The sequence below is a fragment of the Drosophila simulans genome, chromosome 2L, assembly GCF_016746395.2.
Source record: "Drosophila simulans strain w501 chromosome 2L, Prin_Dsim_3.1, whole genome shotgun sequence".
In the NCBI taxonomy this organism is placed as follows: Eukaryota; Metazoa; Arthropoda; class Insecta; order Diptera; family Drosophilidae; genus Drosophila; species Drosophila simulans.
In genome coordinates, this window is record NC_052520.2 from 10,945,325 (window position 1) to 10,964,785 (window position 19,461).

The 19,461-nt window shown below is 40.2% G+C and overlaps 1 protein-coding gene across 4 annotated transcripts in view; it reads right to left on the reverse strand.

Moving 5' to 3' along the window:
- LOC6731931 (pneumococcal serine-rich repeat protein) overlaps window positions 1-19,461 on the reverse strand; it is a 54,439-nt gene that overhangs the window by 33,500 nt on the left and 1,478 nt on the right. The window contains exons 1-2 of one of the 4 annotated variants that reach the window (XM_039295480.2): window positions 10,014-11,099; window positions 8,920-9,073 (exon numbers count right to left, since the gene is read on the reverse strand). In XM_039295480.2, coding sequence (XP_039151414.1) covers window positions 8,920-8,974 — 55 coding nt within the window. In that variant the 5' untranslated portion in view covers window positions 8,975-9,073; window positions 10,014-11,099. Of the gene's footprint in view, window positions 1-8,919; window positions 9,077-10,013; window positions 11,100-19,461 lie in introns of those variants that run through there. The other 3 variants (XM_039295466.2, XM_039295471.1, XM_039295464.1) reach the window with 3 other exon arrangements.

Consider the following 19,461-nt stretch of genomic DNA (forward strand, 5'->3'; position numbering starts at 1 on the left):
TCGTTCAGACAAAAGATCGAACAAATGGGAGTAATGGAAGCGATCAGCGAAACAGAGAACGATCAGTTGAGAACTAATTAGTTTGATTAGTTTAATATCAGGGATTAACTATATCAAGTATTAATACAATCAATTAAGTGTTTCAATCTAACTAAATATCTTCAAACTACAGTACAAAATTCCTTTTAGCTAATGATCCTTCAGCTGGAATTGAGGAAGCGCGGCCAGGAGAAGGACTCCTTCATAAATTGCCAGTTTAAACAACGGCGCTTCAATGACGGATTGACAAATCACACACACACACACGAACAAAAACCCAAGGCACCCAAGACTTGAACAGACTTTATGTAAGTATATATATTTTTGTGACAAATTTATGACTGACTTTGTGGTTCCCCCCCTAGCCACTCGATTTTGTTGCTGCCTCCCTGATCATGATGATGATGATGATGATCGTGGCACGTGAAGACATGCCAAAATGTTTATGGCTTTGGCCAAGGTAATAATTTGCCAACAACAATTTGGCGCGCACAGACTGCAGATGGCAGGAGGCTGTCGCCCGATGATCATAACGATGATGATGATGGGCATGATGATGGCCCATCATAATGACGATAATTTGCATTTTAAATGCGCGACAAACTGCCAGAAGACAACGGCCACCACCACCACCACCAACTCCCGCTCATCCTCATCCGCATCTTTTGGCTGCCCATTTGAATATAGTCGCAGTCAACTCACATATCTAGGCATAAAGTACTCCCATCGGTGCAGGTCTCCTCCTCGTAGAAGGAGTCACCATATTTGGCAACACACACAGGCCCAAAACGAATACCCCAAAGAAGTCACAAAGAGATCGTTTGCCAACTGGCAAGCTGGCAAACTGGCGAGCCATACAAATTTGTCACACGAAATTGGTGTTTGTGACAAATAGAGAAAGGCGCGGAGAATCCGGCAGGGTTGGACTGAGATGAATGCGCTTTTGAGGCGACAAGTGATTGAACTATTATGCTGCAGGCCCAAAATCACCAAAGGCAAACAGGGGGGATAATAAACGTTTAGGCCTTCTCTCCTCATATGCATATTGTACAGTTACGTAGGTTTTGCATAATTCCACCCATGGGTTCAAGTCGGTTTTTAGAATTTGGACTGGGTAGTCAGGAGTTACTCCGATGAAAGTTGCTCGTGTGTGTGAACTATTAGTGAATGTCCTCAAAAGGAGTGATCGCTGAGGATCTTTTAAGGGAAGTTCGACTATTCAAAATGGAAGAATGCCTTGAGGATCTCAGTTGAGCGGAAATAACAATGTAAGTATGAATACGCTCATGAAGAATATAACAATCAATGTTACAATGGTATTAAGCAAAATGATCTAATTTATATAATAACGCTTTCCCTTATCAATTTTCAAAGAAATGGTATTAATAATAGTGATAAAAAGTACACCGAATGAGGCCATACAAATATTTATTAGCCAAGAGAGCTGACCTTTGACAAAGCCTATAAATCACGTAACATGGTAAATGTACATACCATACACAGCAAACTTTAACTAGCCAGATAGCTGGCCCGAAGATCACTTACGAGAAGCCAGATAAGTGGAATGTGAACTTAGACGGCACAGCCTACAATGATGCACGAGATACACAAGATATCATTATTATCTGCTAGATAAATCACTATGCTCGCAATATCCGGCCAAAGCAGATAACGATCCCCGTGAAATGGCAAAGTTGTACCCATTCACACACACAGACACACACACGCGCGAACATTTTTAATAGTTTCTGCAGCTCTTGGGGCAAGCCACAAAAATCCACAGAGACCAACTAATTGAGACATCATCAGCAGATGCAGCAAGTGGCCAAGGGGGAGGAGCCACAGGACTGGGAGGAGGCTAAGTAAACATAAAAAAGAATACTTCTACTTCAACTTCAACTAAAGGAGGCAGAAGGCAAAAGTGTAAATAGCACAGAAAGCGCCAGAGGAAGTCGAAAAGCTCAGCCAACTGCACTGCAAAAAAAACTTGTTTAAACAATAACCATATTCTTATATGTGTTAACAGTTTTTTAAACCTGTAAATGTTTACATTTAAATAAATGTATTTCCCTTCTTCTTATTATATTGATCCCAACAAATTCCTTTAAATTTGCAATACCTCTTATTTTTCTTAGTGTAAGAACAGAGAACATAAAAATCAACAGGAACGGCAACTATTTAATGGCAATTTTACAGCCTGCCATGTTCTATCCTCGAGTCAGCCTGCGCATCCCAACAACTGGTGCCCTCCGTTTGCAGTCCGATGATGAGGATTAGATGCCAAGGCAGGGGCCAACCGAAATGCCAAGGTGATCGCGGATCTGGAGTCTGTTAATTTTTTGTCATTTGCGGTGGCAAGGACAAGACAGGAAACCATCTGGTCCGAGGCCGTAGAATCGTTTAACGATGGCACTCTGTGGCAACTCTGGCAGCAACTAATTTGAGGTTACAGACGTTTGGGGTCGTAAAAAACGAAGGGACCGAGTGAAAACTTCATTAGAGGCCACATAAAAACATTTTGAAGAGGGGCCAAAAAATAAAAAAAAAAACGAAGGCAGATAAATAATGTGTCAGAAATTCAATTTGGGTAAGAGATTTTTGTCCAAGCTGACTGGCGACTGACTGATTGACAACTCTGACTCCGAGCGTTGACCTCTGCGCACTGGCCTGTGCTCACAATTCGGTTGCTTCGAGTACGTGATCGCATAATGAATAACTTTCAAATTGAATAATCAAACAGACTCGCACACACCCATCGAGATCCGTCTGTGTGTTGGGTGTCATAAAGCCAAGTCGAGGCCGGCACAAAAAACATGGCCCAGAGTGTTTGCCCGAGTCTGGCTCGCTTGTCTTGGGGTCACGCGCATCGTGAAGGAGGCAAACAAAAACAGAACGAATAGCAAACGAAACGGAAAAATTCTTTAAAAGCCGTAAAAAGTTTGACAAGATCTTAACTGCGGTTTCACCAGGAAGGGAGAGAGTGCGATGTTTTCAAAATTAATAGATTCTGAAATATTAGATAGGATCCAGTGTTGGGTACTAACATTTAATTGCATTCTTATGCCATGCTCATTAAATAAAGTAAGTAACAATGAGGAGTATTATTGCCATCAACATCGTAATAGTATCGTATCCCATTTCGTACTAATAGGGTAATTAGTAAACCCTATAGGGTATACCCACCTGCTCCTAACTTCCCGATTCGAGCTCAGGGTTTTTGAGGTCGTTTGCGTGTGCCACAGTTCCTCTCCAACCTCCCGTGCATATCCCCCTTTACAAATTGCTTAAAAATGTTAATAAGCAAAGGCATTTTGGGATACACACAGCACTGGCCGATCCCCGATCCAACCCGATCCTATACTATATGGTGTGTCGCCCTCTCCCTTTCGCACTTACGCACGGAGCGATCGTTCTTTTGTTTCTGCTAACTCATCAATGATTTTGCTCACGTTGCGACATTTTGTCAATATCTGCGCCAATGATCGTCGCCGTTTGGTCTGACCTACCCCTAACCCCCCTGGACCCCCGCCATATGTCCCCCGATCCCCACCAGGCACTATAATTCCAACTTTTGCTGCTTCTTCTTGCCACTTTTGAGCAGGGCGCGAGCGTCGCTCAATGATTTTTTAATTGAATTCTAAAAGCGTTGTCGATCCTTTGTTGTTTTTGTATCTTGGTAGCTACGCTTTGGTATCTTTATATGTGTATAGTCTATATGGGTTTAAGTGAAGAGAGAATCAACCTTGTGGGTATGTGAGTTTTATAAAGGAAAAAAAAATGAAAATAAATAAAATTAAACAAAATCTGCTTTTTTAATGGACAAGGCGCAAACTTTGCATGGTAGTAATGTTGTTGTTGTTTCTCTGATTTTATTGAGCAGCAGTTGGTGTGTTTTTTTTTTATTTTTATTTTTAATTTTTTCGCGCGCTCTTGGACTTGACAATTACATGGACTTTTTTCCATGGCATTTCAATGACGTTCGTTAAATTTGTTACAGTCATGGTTAACACAGACACAAGCACTCACAGACACAAACATACACTCATGCCGATAAAGAGAGACAGATACACTTAAAATTTATGGGCGCCTAAGGTTTTTTTTTTTTTTTTTGTTAACGTTTGTTTTTTCGTACCTCGTTTTTGTTTTGTTTTTGCCCATACGGCAGCAGCTCAGTTCAAGTTCAATTGTTAATGTAAAAAGCTGCACACACACTTAACAGCAACAACAAACAGGCAACCCCAAATGCCATTAACTTGTACGTTTTTTATTTGTTATTATTTAATTATTATTTGCCATTTCGCTTGACCAGATTGTGTAGGCAGGTATTTCACGAACTATGAAACAAAGAAATGAAAAAGAAACCATCGCAAAGCGGAGACCCCAAAAACAGTAGAGACCTTTTGATATCGCTTAATTAATATCAATTACTATGCAATTAGAGATCGCTAAGCTAAGCAGTCGGCATTCAGCAAAAGGTCACTGGAAATTGATGAACTTTTGGCTTTCTACCCTAAAAGGTGCGGTGGGATCAAATACTTAAGATTGGTCGAAACCGAAACATTGATGGGGCGGAGATGCTCAAATTATGCAAACAAAATAAACTTATCATAGATATTTCATAGTTTTTAAGCAGAATTGCTTAATCATTTTCGACCCCCTACGTTTAGAATATATACGTAGCCCCAACAAAAGGGAAAAAAATCGGTAATTATTGTGTAAACATTTTTCTTTGTATTTAAATGTTTTCTCTTATTTGCTTTTATTTATGTAATTAATTTTGTAATAAAAAAAGTTGGAGAACAAATATGATTTATAGAATTAGACAAACAATCGTTCTTCATTGCAAAATATCATAAATCTCACAAACTATCTTCATGGATTGCAATTCAAGAGTTCTAAATAATCTTATCGATTTGATCGATTTTCCACTCCGACATATCGATGATTATCGTCAGTTTGTGGAGCTTCTACCATCTCCACATTCACAAATTCACCGATTGCTGGTAGAAATGTCGATTGGCTCTGTGCGCGGGTGTGTCACCCAAGCCAATTGAACACTTTTGGATGACAACCACTAAGCTGTGAGCTCGACTTTGACTGAACTCGGCGCTCCAAACCTGAGTGGCAGCCAATAATCAGTATCGCTGTTTGTAAGTAAGTGTGTACCTTCTGTCCTTACTTCACTTTGGGTCGCAGCCAGTCGGAATTTTTCGATTTTTTTATTTGCTTTGGGCTGTGACCGCGACGCGTATAATTTACACGTTTTGCTCATTTGCGATTCTAGACTCGCAAGCTGCGACCGAAACAGAAACAAAACAAATGAATTTAAATCCACACATGCCCCCCAGTACCGGGTACAGTGAAGTCTTGTACATAAAGAAGTTACATCGCGGAAGCTTTTCTCACCTTCTCAACTAAGTTTATCTGATAATTGGTGGTAAATGCCACCAATGTATCTTAGATACATTTATTTTATTCAAATAAGTATAGAAAGTATAGATCATTCAATGGCCACTGTTCTTCGTACTAACTGGTTACTGGAACCTTAACCGAATTGAGGAAAGAGGGATAGCTACTGCGTCGGCGCGACGGCTGCTTTATCTGCTCCTCTTCTACTTCTTCTTCAGTCTGAGTGAAATTCCGACAAGTGGCATAATTGCGCCCTGCGGCGGCTACCGTGCTAAGAGGGCATGGGCATGGGGGACTCGGGAGGGGCGTACCCAGGCCAAGTGGCCATCGATATGCGGGAAAAAATCGCAAATCATAACCACGGCAACAACAAACAATAAATAAGTGCAGCAGCAACTCGCAACGAGCAACGTGCAACTTGCTATGTGCAGTGTGCTTCAGCTTGCATGCCACGTAAGGCAATTCCAATGCCAAAGAGCAACAAGTGTGCGTGTCCCAAGTCGTTTTGACTGTGCTCCGAGTGCAAAGTTGAGCACACATAAAAAATACCGGAGGAGGTTGATGGGGCGGTGGAGGAGATGGCGGATCACAGAGGGCAGAGGGTGAATCTGCTGCGCAGTCGCCTTTAAAAGTCATCGGCGACTTACTGCACGCCATCCATCCGCAAACAAAGCGTATATAGGACCTAAAAGCATTATTTAATTCACATAACTGATGCTCTATCAAAAAGGATATGCTTGTCATAAAGTTTTTACAGCATTTATATTAAATTGTTGATTTGCATTGCCACTCTTGCGAACTCATCATTTTAGCTTATCCGAAGGTATTTGAATTAACCCCTCAGTAATTATTATTATATTCATTCACCAGTGAAGTGTATTTACGAATCGCATTAATGCATATGTTAGCTGCTTATTAACCCGACTTCATGTTGGGCTCCCTCTGATTTCTGCCTGACTGCGACTCATTCTCGTTCGCCATTCTCGGCTCCAGACAGACAGCAAGTCAACATTCCATGGCCACTCGCAGGGCATAAGTTCGCGTCAAAGGTTTCGGAGTCAAGTCAAGCAAAAGCAAAAAGAGGTCCCAGCCAAAGCAAAGCAAAGCCAAAGCAAGGCAAAAGCAAAAGCAAAGCAAAAGCATCAAGTTGAGCGGAGTGCCAACGAGTGAAAAGCGCAAAAGGCAAACAAGAACACGACGGTTGCGGATCGGATCGGAATGGAACGGAACGGCAGCGGAGATGGAGATGCATTATAACCTTTGCCAGCAGCACGGCCAGTTCATATTGATATCATGGGGGTACAGTGAAGCCTCGCAAGGTAAGAAAAAGTACTTAAGCAGCTTACTCTTTAAATTGCGTTCATATCTGCAACTTCTGAGTACTTTCTTTACACTTTCTGCATGTATAAAAACATTTTTTTTTAGCAAGATGAAAATCTCTTTATCGAGCTACCACATTATCTTGCACCAGCATTGGTATTAGCCTGGCCGCCATGGAGATGCGAACGGGTCGCTTCTGTATTGGGATGGATGGTTGCCCTTTCCACGGCGACTTGCCGACGTTGGGACTGCGGTGCTGACTCGTTTTGCATTTTAATTTTGCCCGGCGAGCGATCTTTTTCATCATTATCATCATCGGCGACGTCGTCTTCGCCGCCGCTGTTCGGCATCAGTTGCTTGTTTATTTTTATTTCTGATTATTTTAATTTTAAAGCTGCTGCAGCTCGATACGTTTCTTTATTTTTTATCGCCACTTGTCGGCCATTTGGGCGTTCATTTGTGCCCGCATACGTCCCTTAACGTTTGCCATATTTGGTGGAGCTGGAGGAGCCGGGAGTGCCAGCGGAGCCGGTCAAAGTCAAGTCAAATCGAGAGACGCATTGAAATTGCGGTTGCCTTTTTTATTCTGGGAGGGGAATTTAATTTTATTTAATGAAAATTTGCATGCTGAATGCTTAATTTGCCGCTCACAAATATTCGATGAACTCGTCGAATACAGGAGTGCTTTCGACCATGCTTTTTTTTTTTTAGCCTGGTCAAAAGGTTGTCAACAACTTGAAAAGGGAAACCTCAGGTACAGTTTTTCTGAAGTATATAATACAAGATCTTTAAACACGTTTTCGATTAACCGTTTTCTATCGATAAATAAATAAAACGATATCTCATTTATTCCCGAATTATTAAGATTATTCCAGTTTAAGGAATTTGAAACAATGCTAATTAGTCCAAAAAATTATACAGACATGACCAAACGTATTTCTAAATGATTAGCAGTATAATGATAAATTTGACTTTAAAATCAAATGTTGAGAGAAGAAAACCATCAAATAACTTATGTGACGGGGATAAGATCCACATTGAGCATAAAAGCAGTATTAAGATCCAATTAATTATATCAATTTAACAACCACAATCTGACGTCACAAAAAATCCCAAATCTGCGTGCTCAGGTGACTGTTGTTCGATCATATTTTTTCGCTTTTTCAAGTCAGCCTTTTACTTTTTACCGATTCTGTGTATATATTCTTGTTTCGGCATTATAACTCTTTGTGTTTCACAATGTGCATGTCGAACAGAAATTCTCGTTTTTGCATGCTGCCTGCGACTGCCCACCAAAGCAAAAGCAAAAGCAAAAGTCAAAGGTGAGACCAGATACGGAGCCATGACATCATGGCTCAGATACTTGACTTCCCGGCAAGTGAACAACCGAACCGACCCAACACTGGTCAATCTAATTAATCTATCACGGAGTAGCAGAAAACTGTCACACGCCCATATATAATGTCCGTTGAAATAAAACAAATCCCGAAAGCAAAGGCAAAGGTCTGGGTGAGACAAATTTACGGCAGCGACAGCGTTGAAAAAGTAGTAATAAAAACACACAAGTTGGCCCGAAACCGAAACCATTTGATCATAAACTGCAGCAGCGGAATAACAAAAACAGTAGGCCACAACTCCACAACTCTTTTGGCCAAGGCGTTGACAGCCAGCACAATGGCCATCGGCCTTTCGGCACAGTCCAGTACGAAATATAAGAAATATACACTATCAAGTAAAATAAATAAAAACAAATGGATTTGCTGAAGGCAAGTCTTTGGATTTGTTTAGCATCTGAGGTACCCTGTGACTCATAACTGTCTATTAAAACGCCTTGTTCTTCTGCTCATATGTATAATACAAATATTGATACTGTTTTAGTTCTTAAGCCGTATAGTTTCTAAAAATACCTCTCAAAAGGATCATTATTTTTTTTTACTTAAGATTCTTGTTTAGTGGCTCAGCTTATAAACCCAACAGTCTAGTATTTATCACAGGGTACTAAAGAGCGGCCCAGAAATAATAGCGTAAAGCGATAGCTAAACTTTCAACAGCTTTTCCCCCAACCCCACTATTGTTGTCATAATACTACGAAACACTCCATTTTGGAGTTGGGAATAAAAATGATGGGTGAGGGGTGGGGGCATGACTTACCGGAATAACACCAGGCTGGCCATACTACTGTTGTCTCCGTATCAATTTCCTTCATTATGGGGGCTCAACATATTGTCAAACCTCCGCCGTCGTCAACCGATTCGATTTGCCCTCTCTTTCTGGCGATCCGCGGCTATCTCTTTCGCTCTGCTGGCTGCTGCAAGTGAAGTGAAGGCAGGAAATAAATAGTGGTAGTAAAATACAGTGAAATAAAGAAAAAAAAAAAAAAACAGAAAGAGATAGATATGCGGTAAAGACAAATCATGGGGTTTATAAAGTTATTTTAACACTTTACGCTCGACCACTTCTTCAATTAAGTTGCCAGGTTTTGTTAGCCGTTTCACTTGTTTTGACCATTTATGCTGCTAATTTATCTCTGTTCGTATTGTCCAAGTCTCGGTAATCATTATGGCTCTATGTAGTTTTTTTTGTATCTATGTATCTTTGTGCGATTGCTTGTCTTTGGGTGTTTGCTTAATTAATTTGCTGGTTGTCAAATGCTTGTTGCTGTTGTAGCGTAAGGTCCGTCATTCTTTCTGTTGTTTTTTTGTGATGTGGGTAATCAAATTATATTAACTGCACAATCAATTTGTCGATGGTCTTATGTTTGGCAATTACAATTACAGGTATGACACGAGAGGTAAATTGATTAATAAAGGTTTAAGTTTGGAAAATAGGTCGTTAAATGTAATATATCATAGTCTTTTATGCCGTGAAAGAATATAGATTTAAAATAAATGATATTCATGGATTATGTTTTGGAAATTTCATCATTTTAAATTCTGGCTAAAATTTGTGTGTACATTTGTGTCTTAACAAGTTAAGACACTTCTATTCAGCACCTATCAAAAATGACAATCAAACTTGTTTCGAACCTGACTAAAACTGTATCGGAACTTTAACCTTTTCGGTTTGAACAAAACAAAGAAAAAGTTTAAGGTCGCTCGGTTGGCTGTCAAATATTTAAACAGCTTTTGCATTTATATTATGCATTTGTTTCTCGTTCGGCTTCAGCTTCTATTTCTTTAAATTATTTGATACGACAATGTATTGTGGATTTTTTTTCTCAAACTCAAATTGAGATTAGAATTTACCTTTTTGATTGTTTCGACGTTGATTGTGGCCCACCAACTAAGTGAAGTGACAGACTGACTAATTGTGTTGTCAACTTGTCGTTCGTTTGGAAAAAGGTGAAGTTTTTTTTCTTACGTTAACTTGTATGCAATTGAATTGTTTGATTAATTTTATTTATTTGTTTAGTGTTTACTTTTGAGCTTTATTATGTACTATTAGAATCATATAATTTATAAACTCTTGACGAGGCGTAACCAATATTCTCTATTTGTTGTATCCTATATTTGGCTATAAATGATTTACGTTTGCTAAATTTCAACTTTATAGCTTTGCTTTTAATTTTCTCCACAATTAAAATGTGTGGCTTGTAGCTTTGAACTTTTAAAGCATTGTTTATTTAATTTAGCTTGTGACTTTTGACTTTTAAACTTGATTTTTTGCGTTTCACTTTCTGTCGCTCAATTAGCATAAGATTCGGGATTTCTTTCTTCGCGGCCTTATCACTTATCTCGCTCGCACTTTCCGCCCATCTCTTTCATGGCTTTCAGGTGCTGTCTCATTCATTAATTGGCGGTCACGTGCCCAGCTTCCCAAAACAGATTTGTATCTCTGTTGTCAAAGTGTCGTTAGACACGTGAGTTTGTTGTAAAAAAGCGAAAAGCCACGAACAAATGTCACAGTGATTTTTTATCTCTCCACGGACTATTTTTAGCTGGGATTAGTTGCGCTGTATTTGTGACATTTTCCGGCCCGTTTTTCCTTCTGTCAAAACTGATACCGTTACGGTTATGTAGTGCGCTTCCGCCGTAAGCACTTTTTCCGAACTTTTTTAATCTTTCATTTACACAACGCCCCCACACTCACACATTTCACCTTATTCGCGTTCTATACGCTTTTTTTTATCAATCCTCTTGATTTATATTTTCTCTATTTACGCGCGCTTTGCGCTCGCGATCATTGCTCGTTGATCTTGCCGATCGCTAAAATTTCGATCACTGATAATACCGCGGCTCTTGTTATTTATATTCGCATTCGCACGAGTTGCCCGCCGCACGAACGAAATCGTACTGAACGCAAGTTCGAGAGAGCATGAGAGCGCCCCCCAACAAATAAGAAAACAAAACGGGAAAAAAGAATAAGTCATCACGCCGACGACTCAATACTCTCGAAAAAAGTAATTTTGATATATATAAAATAAACAAGTACAACGAACAGCCAAATAAATTATTAGTTAATATTTGGATTAAAGTTATATTTATTTAACTACAAAAAATAAAAATTAATAATTAAAATTATTAGCATAAAAAAACAGACGGATCTACCCTTTGCCCATATTTATATGTTCGATAATTCAAATCGAAAGTGAATATTTTTTTCGAAAGATGTAAAAGTTGTACTCTTTACTACATTACAAACAGTTGGTCAAAGTTTAAATGCTCTTTAAGAAGTGTATAACAAGCATAGGGGCAACAACAAAGCAACAGATACTCCTACTCCAAGCCCCAACGTCGGGGAGCCGGAAAAACAGCTGTGTAGCAAAACAAACGGAACGAAGAGAGCGCAAGCTAAGAGAGCGATGGGGCGCTTTATCAGTACAGTAAGCGCTGTGCGCATGCGACAGGTGCTTATGCTTTGTATAACAGTGTTTCTTATAAATAATAGCATATAAAATAAAGGATGTCATTAATCATTGAAATTCATCAAAGAAGTCAAATAATCTAAGTTAATATTAATTTATCTGATCCGGACTAATACATCGAATATCTTCTCAGCTGCATTCTTATGTAAAACTTAACAGGGTCTTATCAGTACAGTGAGTACTTGATCTACAATCAAAATATAGATTTCAGTTTGGTCTCCACTGTGTATTATGCTCTTTGGTTTCTTTTGCTATTCCCCGCTCCCTGACCGATCGGCCCCAGTCTCTCTCTCACACACACACGCACACATCGAAAAGGGTTCACTGAAGGTCAGCTGGTCAGAGTTCAAGTGGCAGTGGGAATGAGCGAGCGAAACGCAGCGATAAAGTAAAGTCATAGAACGAACAACATCAGCGACTTTACAACTTCGGAAGACCTCAAAAAGGGGCCGCGGCCGGTGGGCGGAGGGGTTTTTTTTTCTACTGATGGATAACAAAGTGTAGGCGTGTTTTGTAACTGTATTTGTATACGGAGGCATATCTGTGTCGTCGCTGGCCATTTGATACTTTGGCCTCGTCACTCGTCAATCAACACAAAAACAAAAAAGGGGGGGAGGTGGGTGGATGCAGTGGGGGGAAGCGGGACAGGGCGAGAGTGCAGCAGACATATTGCAGTTGTTCGCATTGTCGTGTTGTTGTTGTTGTTGTTGTTGTTCTTGTTGTCTGGCGGTGTTGCGTTGCACTTTCCTATTTGCCCAGTTGTTGTTCGATTGAACTTCGCAACAAAACCAACAAACGGTCGAATAGGAAACATATGCATATTAATTGCCCATAACGCATTATTCTAATGAAAAAATCGCTGTTTTCTTTGGTTTTATCGCTTCGAAAACGTTCGTTATCGAAAGACAATTTCCAATGTAAATCGAAATCGATTCGCCTCCAAACTGAACGACCTGAACAACCTTAAGAGTCGCAGACGTCAAACGAAGGGATCGCATATTGCGGACCGTATTTCCAGTTTCGAAACGCTCAACACCTATTAAAAGAACTAGGAGAAAGGTTCTCTAATACAAGCCTTAGATTTTAGAATAGGTAATATGAACTTGGTATATGTATTTAGGTATATAAATTGTTTTAAAAACAGCACTTTTTTCAATTTCCTTCTTTTGGGTTATAAGAAAGTGATTTCGGTATAGGATAAGTGGTTTATTCGCTATTTCAAAGTAGCTTTGACATTTATGGATATTATTATGTAGAATACATAAACTTGACTTTTATATATGTTCAATTCTTTATAGAAATCAGGGAAGTTTTAGGTACCTATAGGGTGTACCGTCTCCCAAGCTTGTGGGAGAAATGGCAGTACCCTGTGCCAGGGTATATTAAGAAGTATATGTACATAAATATATAGGCATGGACGCGATCGCATTTATGTATATATAGCCAGGCTACAGATGCGAGATCCGCACACTTAACCCAAAACGAGACCAAAAAGGCGAACAGAGGCGACCGGGCCATGACGGGATCTCGGCGACGACCGACGATGCGACCTGAGTTGGCGGCGAAATATTTTTAGAACTTTGCGACCGACGGCGACGACAACGGCAACGGGGGGTGGGCACCGGGGAGGGGGGGTGTTGGGGCGGCATGGGGGCAAAGGGGACATGCATATATTGTGGTACTTCGGTATCTGTATCTCTGGCAGCCGCAGCTCAGGTCTGTTATTTTTTGCTCGTATATTTATTTTTTGCAGGGCGCTCGGCGAGCGAGCGAGAGGTCAGAAGGTCTGTGATCTTTTGCAAGTTCGCTTGAGCGCAAGAAAAATTCTCCGAACTGCCAAGAAGAACAAAAGGCAGCCTGGCCCGTCCAAGTATCTGTGAGATACATTTCTGCCGCTCATATGTACGTATATATCTATATGTGTGTGATATAAGCATCGTATATTTTGGCCAGGCAAAAAGTCAAATGACAGCAAACTTTCGGTTAGATAAATAGGTAAATAAATATAAGATATGTATCTCTATATCCGATGGATATGCGCAGACCGCAAAGTACTTCGGCGTAAATTGGCAAATTTTTCTATAAACTATTAAAATCCATAAAGATGTACAATATTATTGCAGGTCGATCTTTCACGGGAACTGCACAGTTTGCTGATACCTAAGCCGACTTGATATGTATTTCAGTTCAGACACAAGTGTTAGCCCACTGTTGTTTTTGACACATTTCAGATTGCACTATTTGCCCAACTACTTGTCAACCACTTTTTATTGCACTTGTAAAGCAGCAATAAATCATCGATATTCAGTTGTCTGGAACACACACTGTCATTTAAGTTTCAAAGTAGAAAGCTGTTATTATTTGGTATCCAATGTGCGTAATAAATCTGTTCGGGTTCCTAAATCACATTCTTATGAGCAGCAAATGCACTGCGTCTCATAACGATATGAATAATTTTGCCACAAATATATAAGCGAGGCAAGCATGCACATAACGTTCGACATCCACGCAGTACGTCAATGAATCAAATATTTGAAAATGTGAAGAAAAAAGCTACAGGTCGAAGAAGGTACATATATCTCAGGCAAAAAAATAAAATAACAACTTCGACTACAGTTGACAACTCGAGGAGAGAGATACCACAGAGTGCCGCCGCCAGGTTGGCTGATGAGGGGCAAGTCAAGGTGTGTTGAAGTATTGCCCGTTTCTTCTGCCGCATTTGTGTGGGACGATCACCAAACTTTGCCAAATCGCAGGCCCCTGAAAGAGAGGTAAAATCCACGGCGACAGAGATGGATGCAGATGCCGCTTTTGTGGCACAACAAATAAAGGGAAAAGACCAAAAGACAGTTCGACAGTTCAAACCAATTGACTCGTTTGCCAACACGCGTCTCCAGAAAAAGAGGCAACAACAACTATCGCCCAGAACATCCAACATCCACATATTGTGACCACAGAAAATTGGTAAAAGCTGCACTGCATATGGACAGAGACCAAATATCGAGGGGCATAACATGTTCTTAACCTGTCAGCATAGCAGGCCAGTAATCTGTCTTTTTGGGTTTATTTTATTAGCTATTGGAGGGGCGATGAAAACGGGATCACCAATAAGGCGATGATTGGAGAAATCGAAATCAATTAGTTAGACATGATTTGTAGGAAATTAAACTCTTTCATTTTACGAAATTAGCTGTTCTTTTGTTCGAGCTGAATTAGCTTATTTGATGTCTTGATTTTCAGTAATGAAAGTCCTCGAAAGTCTTTTCTAGTTGAACGGAAAAAATTGAAGTTTCCGGGATCACATACTCTAAGACGCTGTTTTTCAGAACCTCAAGTTACTTGCAAGTTACTTTGTGTCACTGCTGGTCAAAAATGTCATCAGTTTGGCAGTCCGTCAGTCAGCCAGCCATTCAGTCCATCAGTTCGTCAGTCAGTCACCTCCGAGCCATATAGAAGACACAAACAACACACGGGCGGCACACACTTCCAAACGCAGACACTTGCAATTTCTGTTGCGTTTTTGTTGTTGGCTTTTTTGCGCGCATCTAAAAATAAAGCAACACTGAAAATGCTAATGCCAAGCGACCGACCGAACGACCGACCGATCGACACCGACATCGACCGATGCCCACAGACCTCAAAAACGAACGCCCGTTTGCCCTCACACAGATACACACACGTGCAGGCGCGCACACACAGATACGCGAGCGATCGGCGACACACACACATGTGAACATGTCCCCAAAATGACAGCGACATATTGCGCGCCTCGAGTTCACTTCATTCGAGAGTTTGAACCGATCTGAATATAGTCAGCGTGCCAGGGTGTGAGTGCGAGTGGGGGTATCTGGCGCGCATACGTGGATATAGATACATGTAGACTATATACTCTAGATGCGCGGCACACGCTGTTCGGTATCTTGGCTAAGTCTGTCAATTGCTAGGATATACAGTGCGTACCGGCAACTTAATGCAACTGGAAGATTCACCGATCCCGGATGTAGAATTAAGTGAAAATCTTACGGTTCCCGATGCAATGCACATCTAATTATAAAATTATTCTGAAGCTATTCATTATTTTTAACACTTTTCTTTAGTTCCTGTTACGTCAGTGTATTCCAACTATTGAGTATTAATTGTAGTTTATGTCCTGGACAAATGGCCATGGCCCGCACTGTTGTGGCATACAAAAAGTATTTATCTTTTAGTCATTTTCATTTTTTGTGAACCAAAACTACAACTCAACTCTGTCAGACGACAGACTGACTGCAGAGTCGTTGGCTTTGGGTTTGGTCTTTGGGCTTTGGGTCTTGGGTAGAGGGACCTGAGACTGAGACCTGGGATCTGAGACCAAGTCAGGCCAAGTCAACTCGATGTCGAGGCGTGTGGGCAGCATCAGCGTGTTGGGTTCACTTCAGCTTGATATTTTTTATTTTATTTTTGCATGTTTTCTTCATTTTTTGCACCAGTTTAGGCGAAGCCTGTCGTCGGCGATGTGAGGCAAAAACATGGCAGCTACAAAATCCAGCGACGAACGAAAACTTTTAAGGCGAAAAGTGCTGGCCGAGACGAGGCAAAGATCGTTGTGGGGCAACTCAAAGGGGTCAGGTCGGTCGGTTGGTCGGTCGTGTGGCAACTGTACACGAAAAGTGACACCTGCAAAAGGCCGAGTGAATGGAGGTCAAATATAAACGAGGCGGAAGCGGACAACCAAAGTGTTTATCCTCATGACTGACATGTTGGTTGCGTGCTGCAAGATCGCAAAGTGAAGAAGTGAGGGCTCCAAAAATATCCTTTCATACTTGCACTGACATACTGTTTGTCACAGCAAATGGGATACGTGGTTACTTGAAGATACTTTTTATTGAACTTATCTTATTTATATCAGTTTTCTACCAAAAGAGGATGACATTTCATAAGTCTCTTTGCTTTTTAAGTAATTAAGTTTAGCAGTACGACCACATCACCAAGAATTTTTACATTCTAAAGCCCCATTGACCCCCATCACAGCAAACTGTATATTTAAGTAGTTAAACAAGATCACACCTCACCCACTTATCGTGAGCCATCTTTAAACTCTTGACCTACCAAAGCAAACACGCTCAGATTAACGAAATCCAATCCTCAACCTAAACAAAGCAAAACCTGTAAGCCATTAAGAGATAAAAGAGCCTAGGTATAAATATTTATATTAAAAATCAAAACAAAATCGAAAATTATAGAAACATATGCAGAGATTAACACGTTTCTGCTATAAAACATAAAAGAAGCGAAGAAACCGCAACAACAGATTTGTAATAAAATTAAGGAAAAAGTAAATGAACATTAAACGGTTTAGGTTTGGCTCGGCGATTGGTCAATCCGAATGATAATTTATGCGACTGTAACCAAAAAGTTTAGCTCTATAAAAAAAATGATAACAACCATACGACGTCAGACAAAATTGGAGTAGACTAGATTGAGGCAAAAGCACGCACAGCCCTGATGGAATATGATGTTCGCCTAGGAAAGAGCTCAGTTTTCTATGGAATAAAACATGAAGATCGCGACTTTAAGTCAGAATTTGTGGAAATTCTCGAAAATCTTTCTGACCTTTTGGGAAGTCTCAACTTCCGTTTAGACGACGATTTGTGAATGGAATTTGCCAGCTCATTGAAAAGTGTATCGCAAAAAACACGCCGAGGGTGAGAACTGGCTCAGGTATCATCATATAATCAGGCACATAATTGCTTGCCTCACAAACTTCTCTTGTCACTTGATAGAGGACCAGCAAAAAAAGAAAAATAAATAAAAAAAATATATGAAACGAAAAGAAAATCCCCAAGCTGGCATCATAAAATATATACAAAAATAAATGCTAATAATAACAAATTCAACAGTTTCCTGCGGCTCACATCACAATTTCGCCGTTTCATGTCATTAGCGGACTCCAAAGTAAATATTTGACGAAGACAAACGAACCTCTGCCGCACAGCAACTTCATCATCGCCTCGTAATAACCCGTTCTCCCCGAAATAAGCAGGAAAAATAATAATAATAATAATAAAAATAATGAAGAGCAAGTGACGATCACTTTGAGGGCATTGAGGGCGTTTTTAACTTTTATTTTTCTTTGCTAAAGATCGGTTCCCCCTGCTTTCGTTGTGAGATGAGTTTGGGAGTTGAGTAAACCGCTCGGCTGCGGCTTTTTTTTTTTAATTTTTTTCTTTTTTTGCTGACTGTGACATTTTTGTCACAGCAATCCTCGACCGCCGCGATCTCAGCAATCCTCGACGAGCAGGGGTAACTTGAAGTTAACTTTATGTACTCGCCATTATATTCCGTCAGCGAATTTGCGCTGCGAAGATCATAAGACCATAATTGAACTGATTGGCAGTGTTTTGTTATGGTCCCCGATTTTTTGTACCTTTTTCGGATTTTTTTTCTGCTCCGGGGGGACTTGTAGTAGGTTTTCATAATTTGATCTTTTGACAGATCAAAGATCGCTGCTTGAACCTAAGGTTAATCACTGACCGCAGCACCGCACAATATGGCTGTTATTTCTGCTTGGATTCGCTATTTGTTTGATTCGAGCCGCCGCATGAAATCATATTTCTCCATAAAGCATCCACTTTGTCTGTCCCAGCTTCCACAGATGATCGAGTGCCGATCTGGGCGCCCACACTCGATCGCATGTGTGCCTGACTATACAAATATATATATATATATATGAACATATATATATCTTTGCGGCTGTGTTAATGATCGCAAATGTCGTGATTTTAGTCGAGTGGGTTGAGTGAGGTGCTGAACTTTAATTAAACGCGCACCGAAATGTGTTTTTTCACATTCTGAACTTTGAGACATCAACTGCATCCACCGGGCAAAATGCATTGCAATCGCTGCGAGATCGGTTAATCAACAGATGGCCTGGCCTTATGCCTCCTATGGGGGTTGTGAGACTAAGCGAACCCAAGGAGAACCTTCAAAAATTGACACACATCAGAGATGGAAAAGTATTTTGATTTATTTGAGACAAATGTCATATTTATCGGTTATAATTAAGAAGAGATGTCTTGCATTTTATCAGATTGAACTCTCAAATTTCTTTAATTAACTAATAATAATTAATGTTAATAATAAATGTTTTGAGTTCAGCACTATTCGGATGAGCATAAAAAATCGATTCTAAAAGTAATTAAACCAAAAGCATGCGTACTTAAAAACCTCTCAATTAAAAACTTATAGTCTTACTGATTTAATTGAATGAGCCACCTCTAAACTAATTGAGAACTTGACTAAAAAGGTCTCTAAAGAAAACATGCCACAATGAGGTAGACTAACAAAGAAATCAATGATCCATAGGCCAAGAACAGATGGTCATTACCAGCAATAAACTTTAACTGAATCACAAAGGTTTGGAACCACTCAAAAATCGAAGAGGTAAAATCGAAATGCGAATCGGGAAAAAAGAAAAAGTGGAAGCGCCTAAAAAAATAATGTAATCAAAAATGCGAAATGCAAATGAAATGCAGGTGGTGTGCACACTTAAACACACACCTGCACTTACGACGACAACTGTAACAATAACGGCCATCGGAGGTATGTACAACAACATAAGGTGACCAGAGAGTGAAGTGGGTGGCATTTGGAGTGGGCGAGGGGGCGACGAAGGTGAGTGCGCTTATCAGGCCCAAAAGCAAACGCAAAAATGAAAAAATAAAAAACAGCAACAACCACAAATGCCGGATATGAGCGCCACTTAAAAACTGTAAAAACAATGAACAAGCAACAAGTGTTCGAGACGACTACACCGAAAATAAAGCATCTACACTTTTAGATTCGACGTT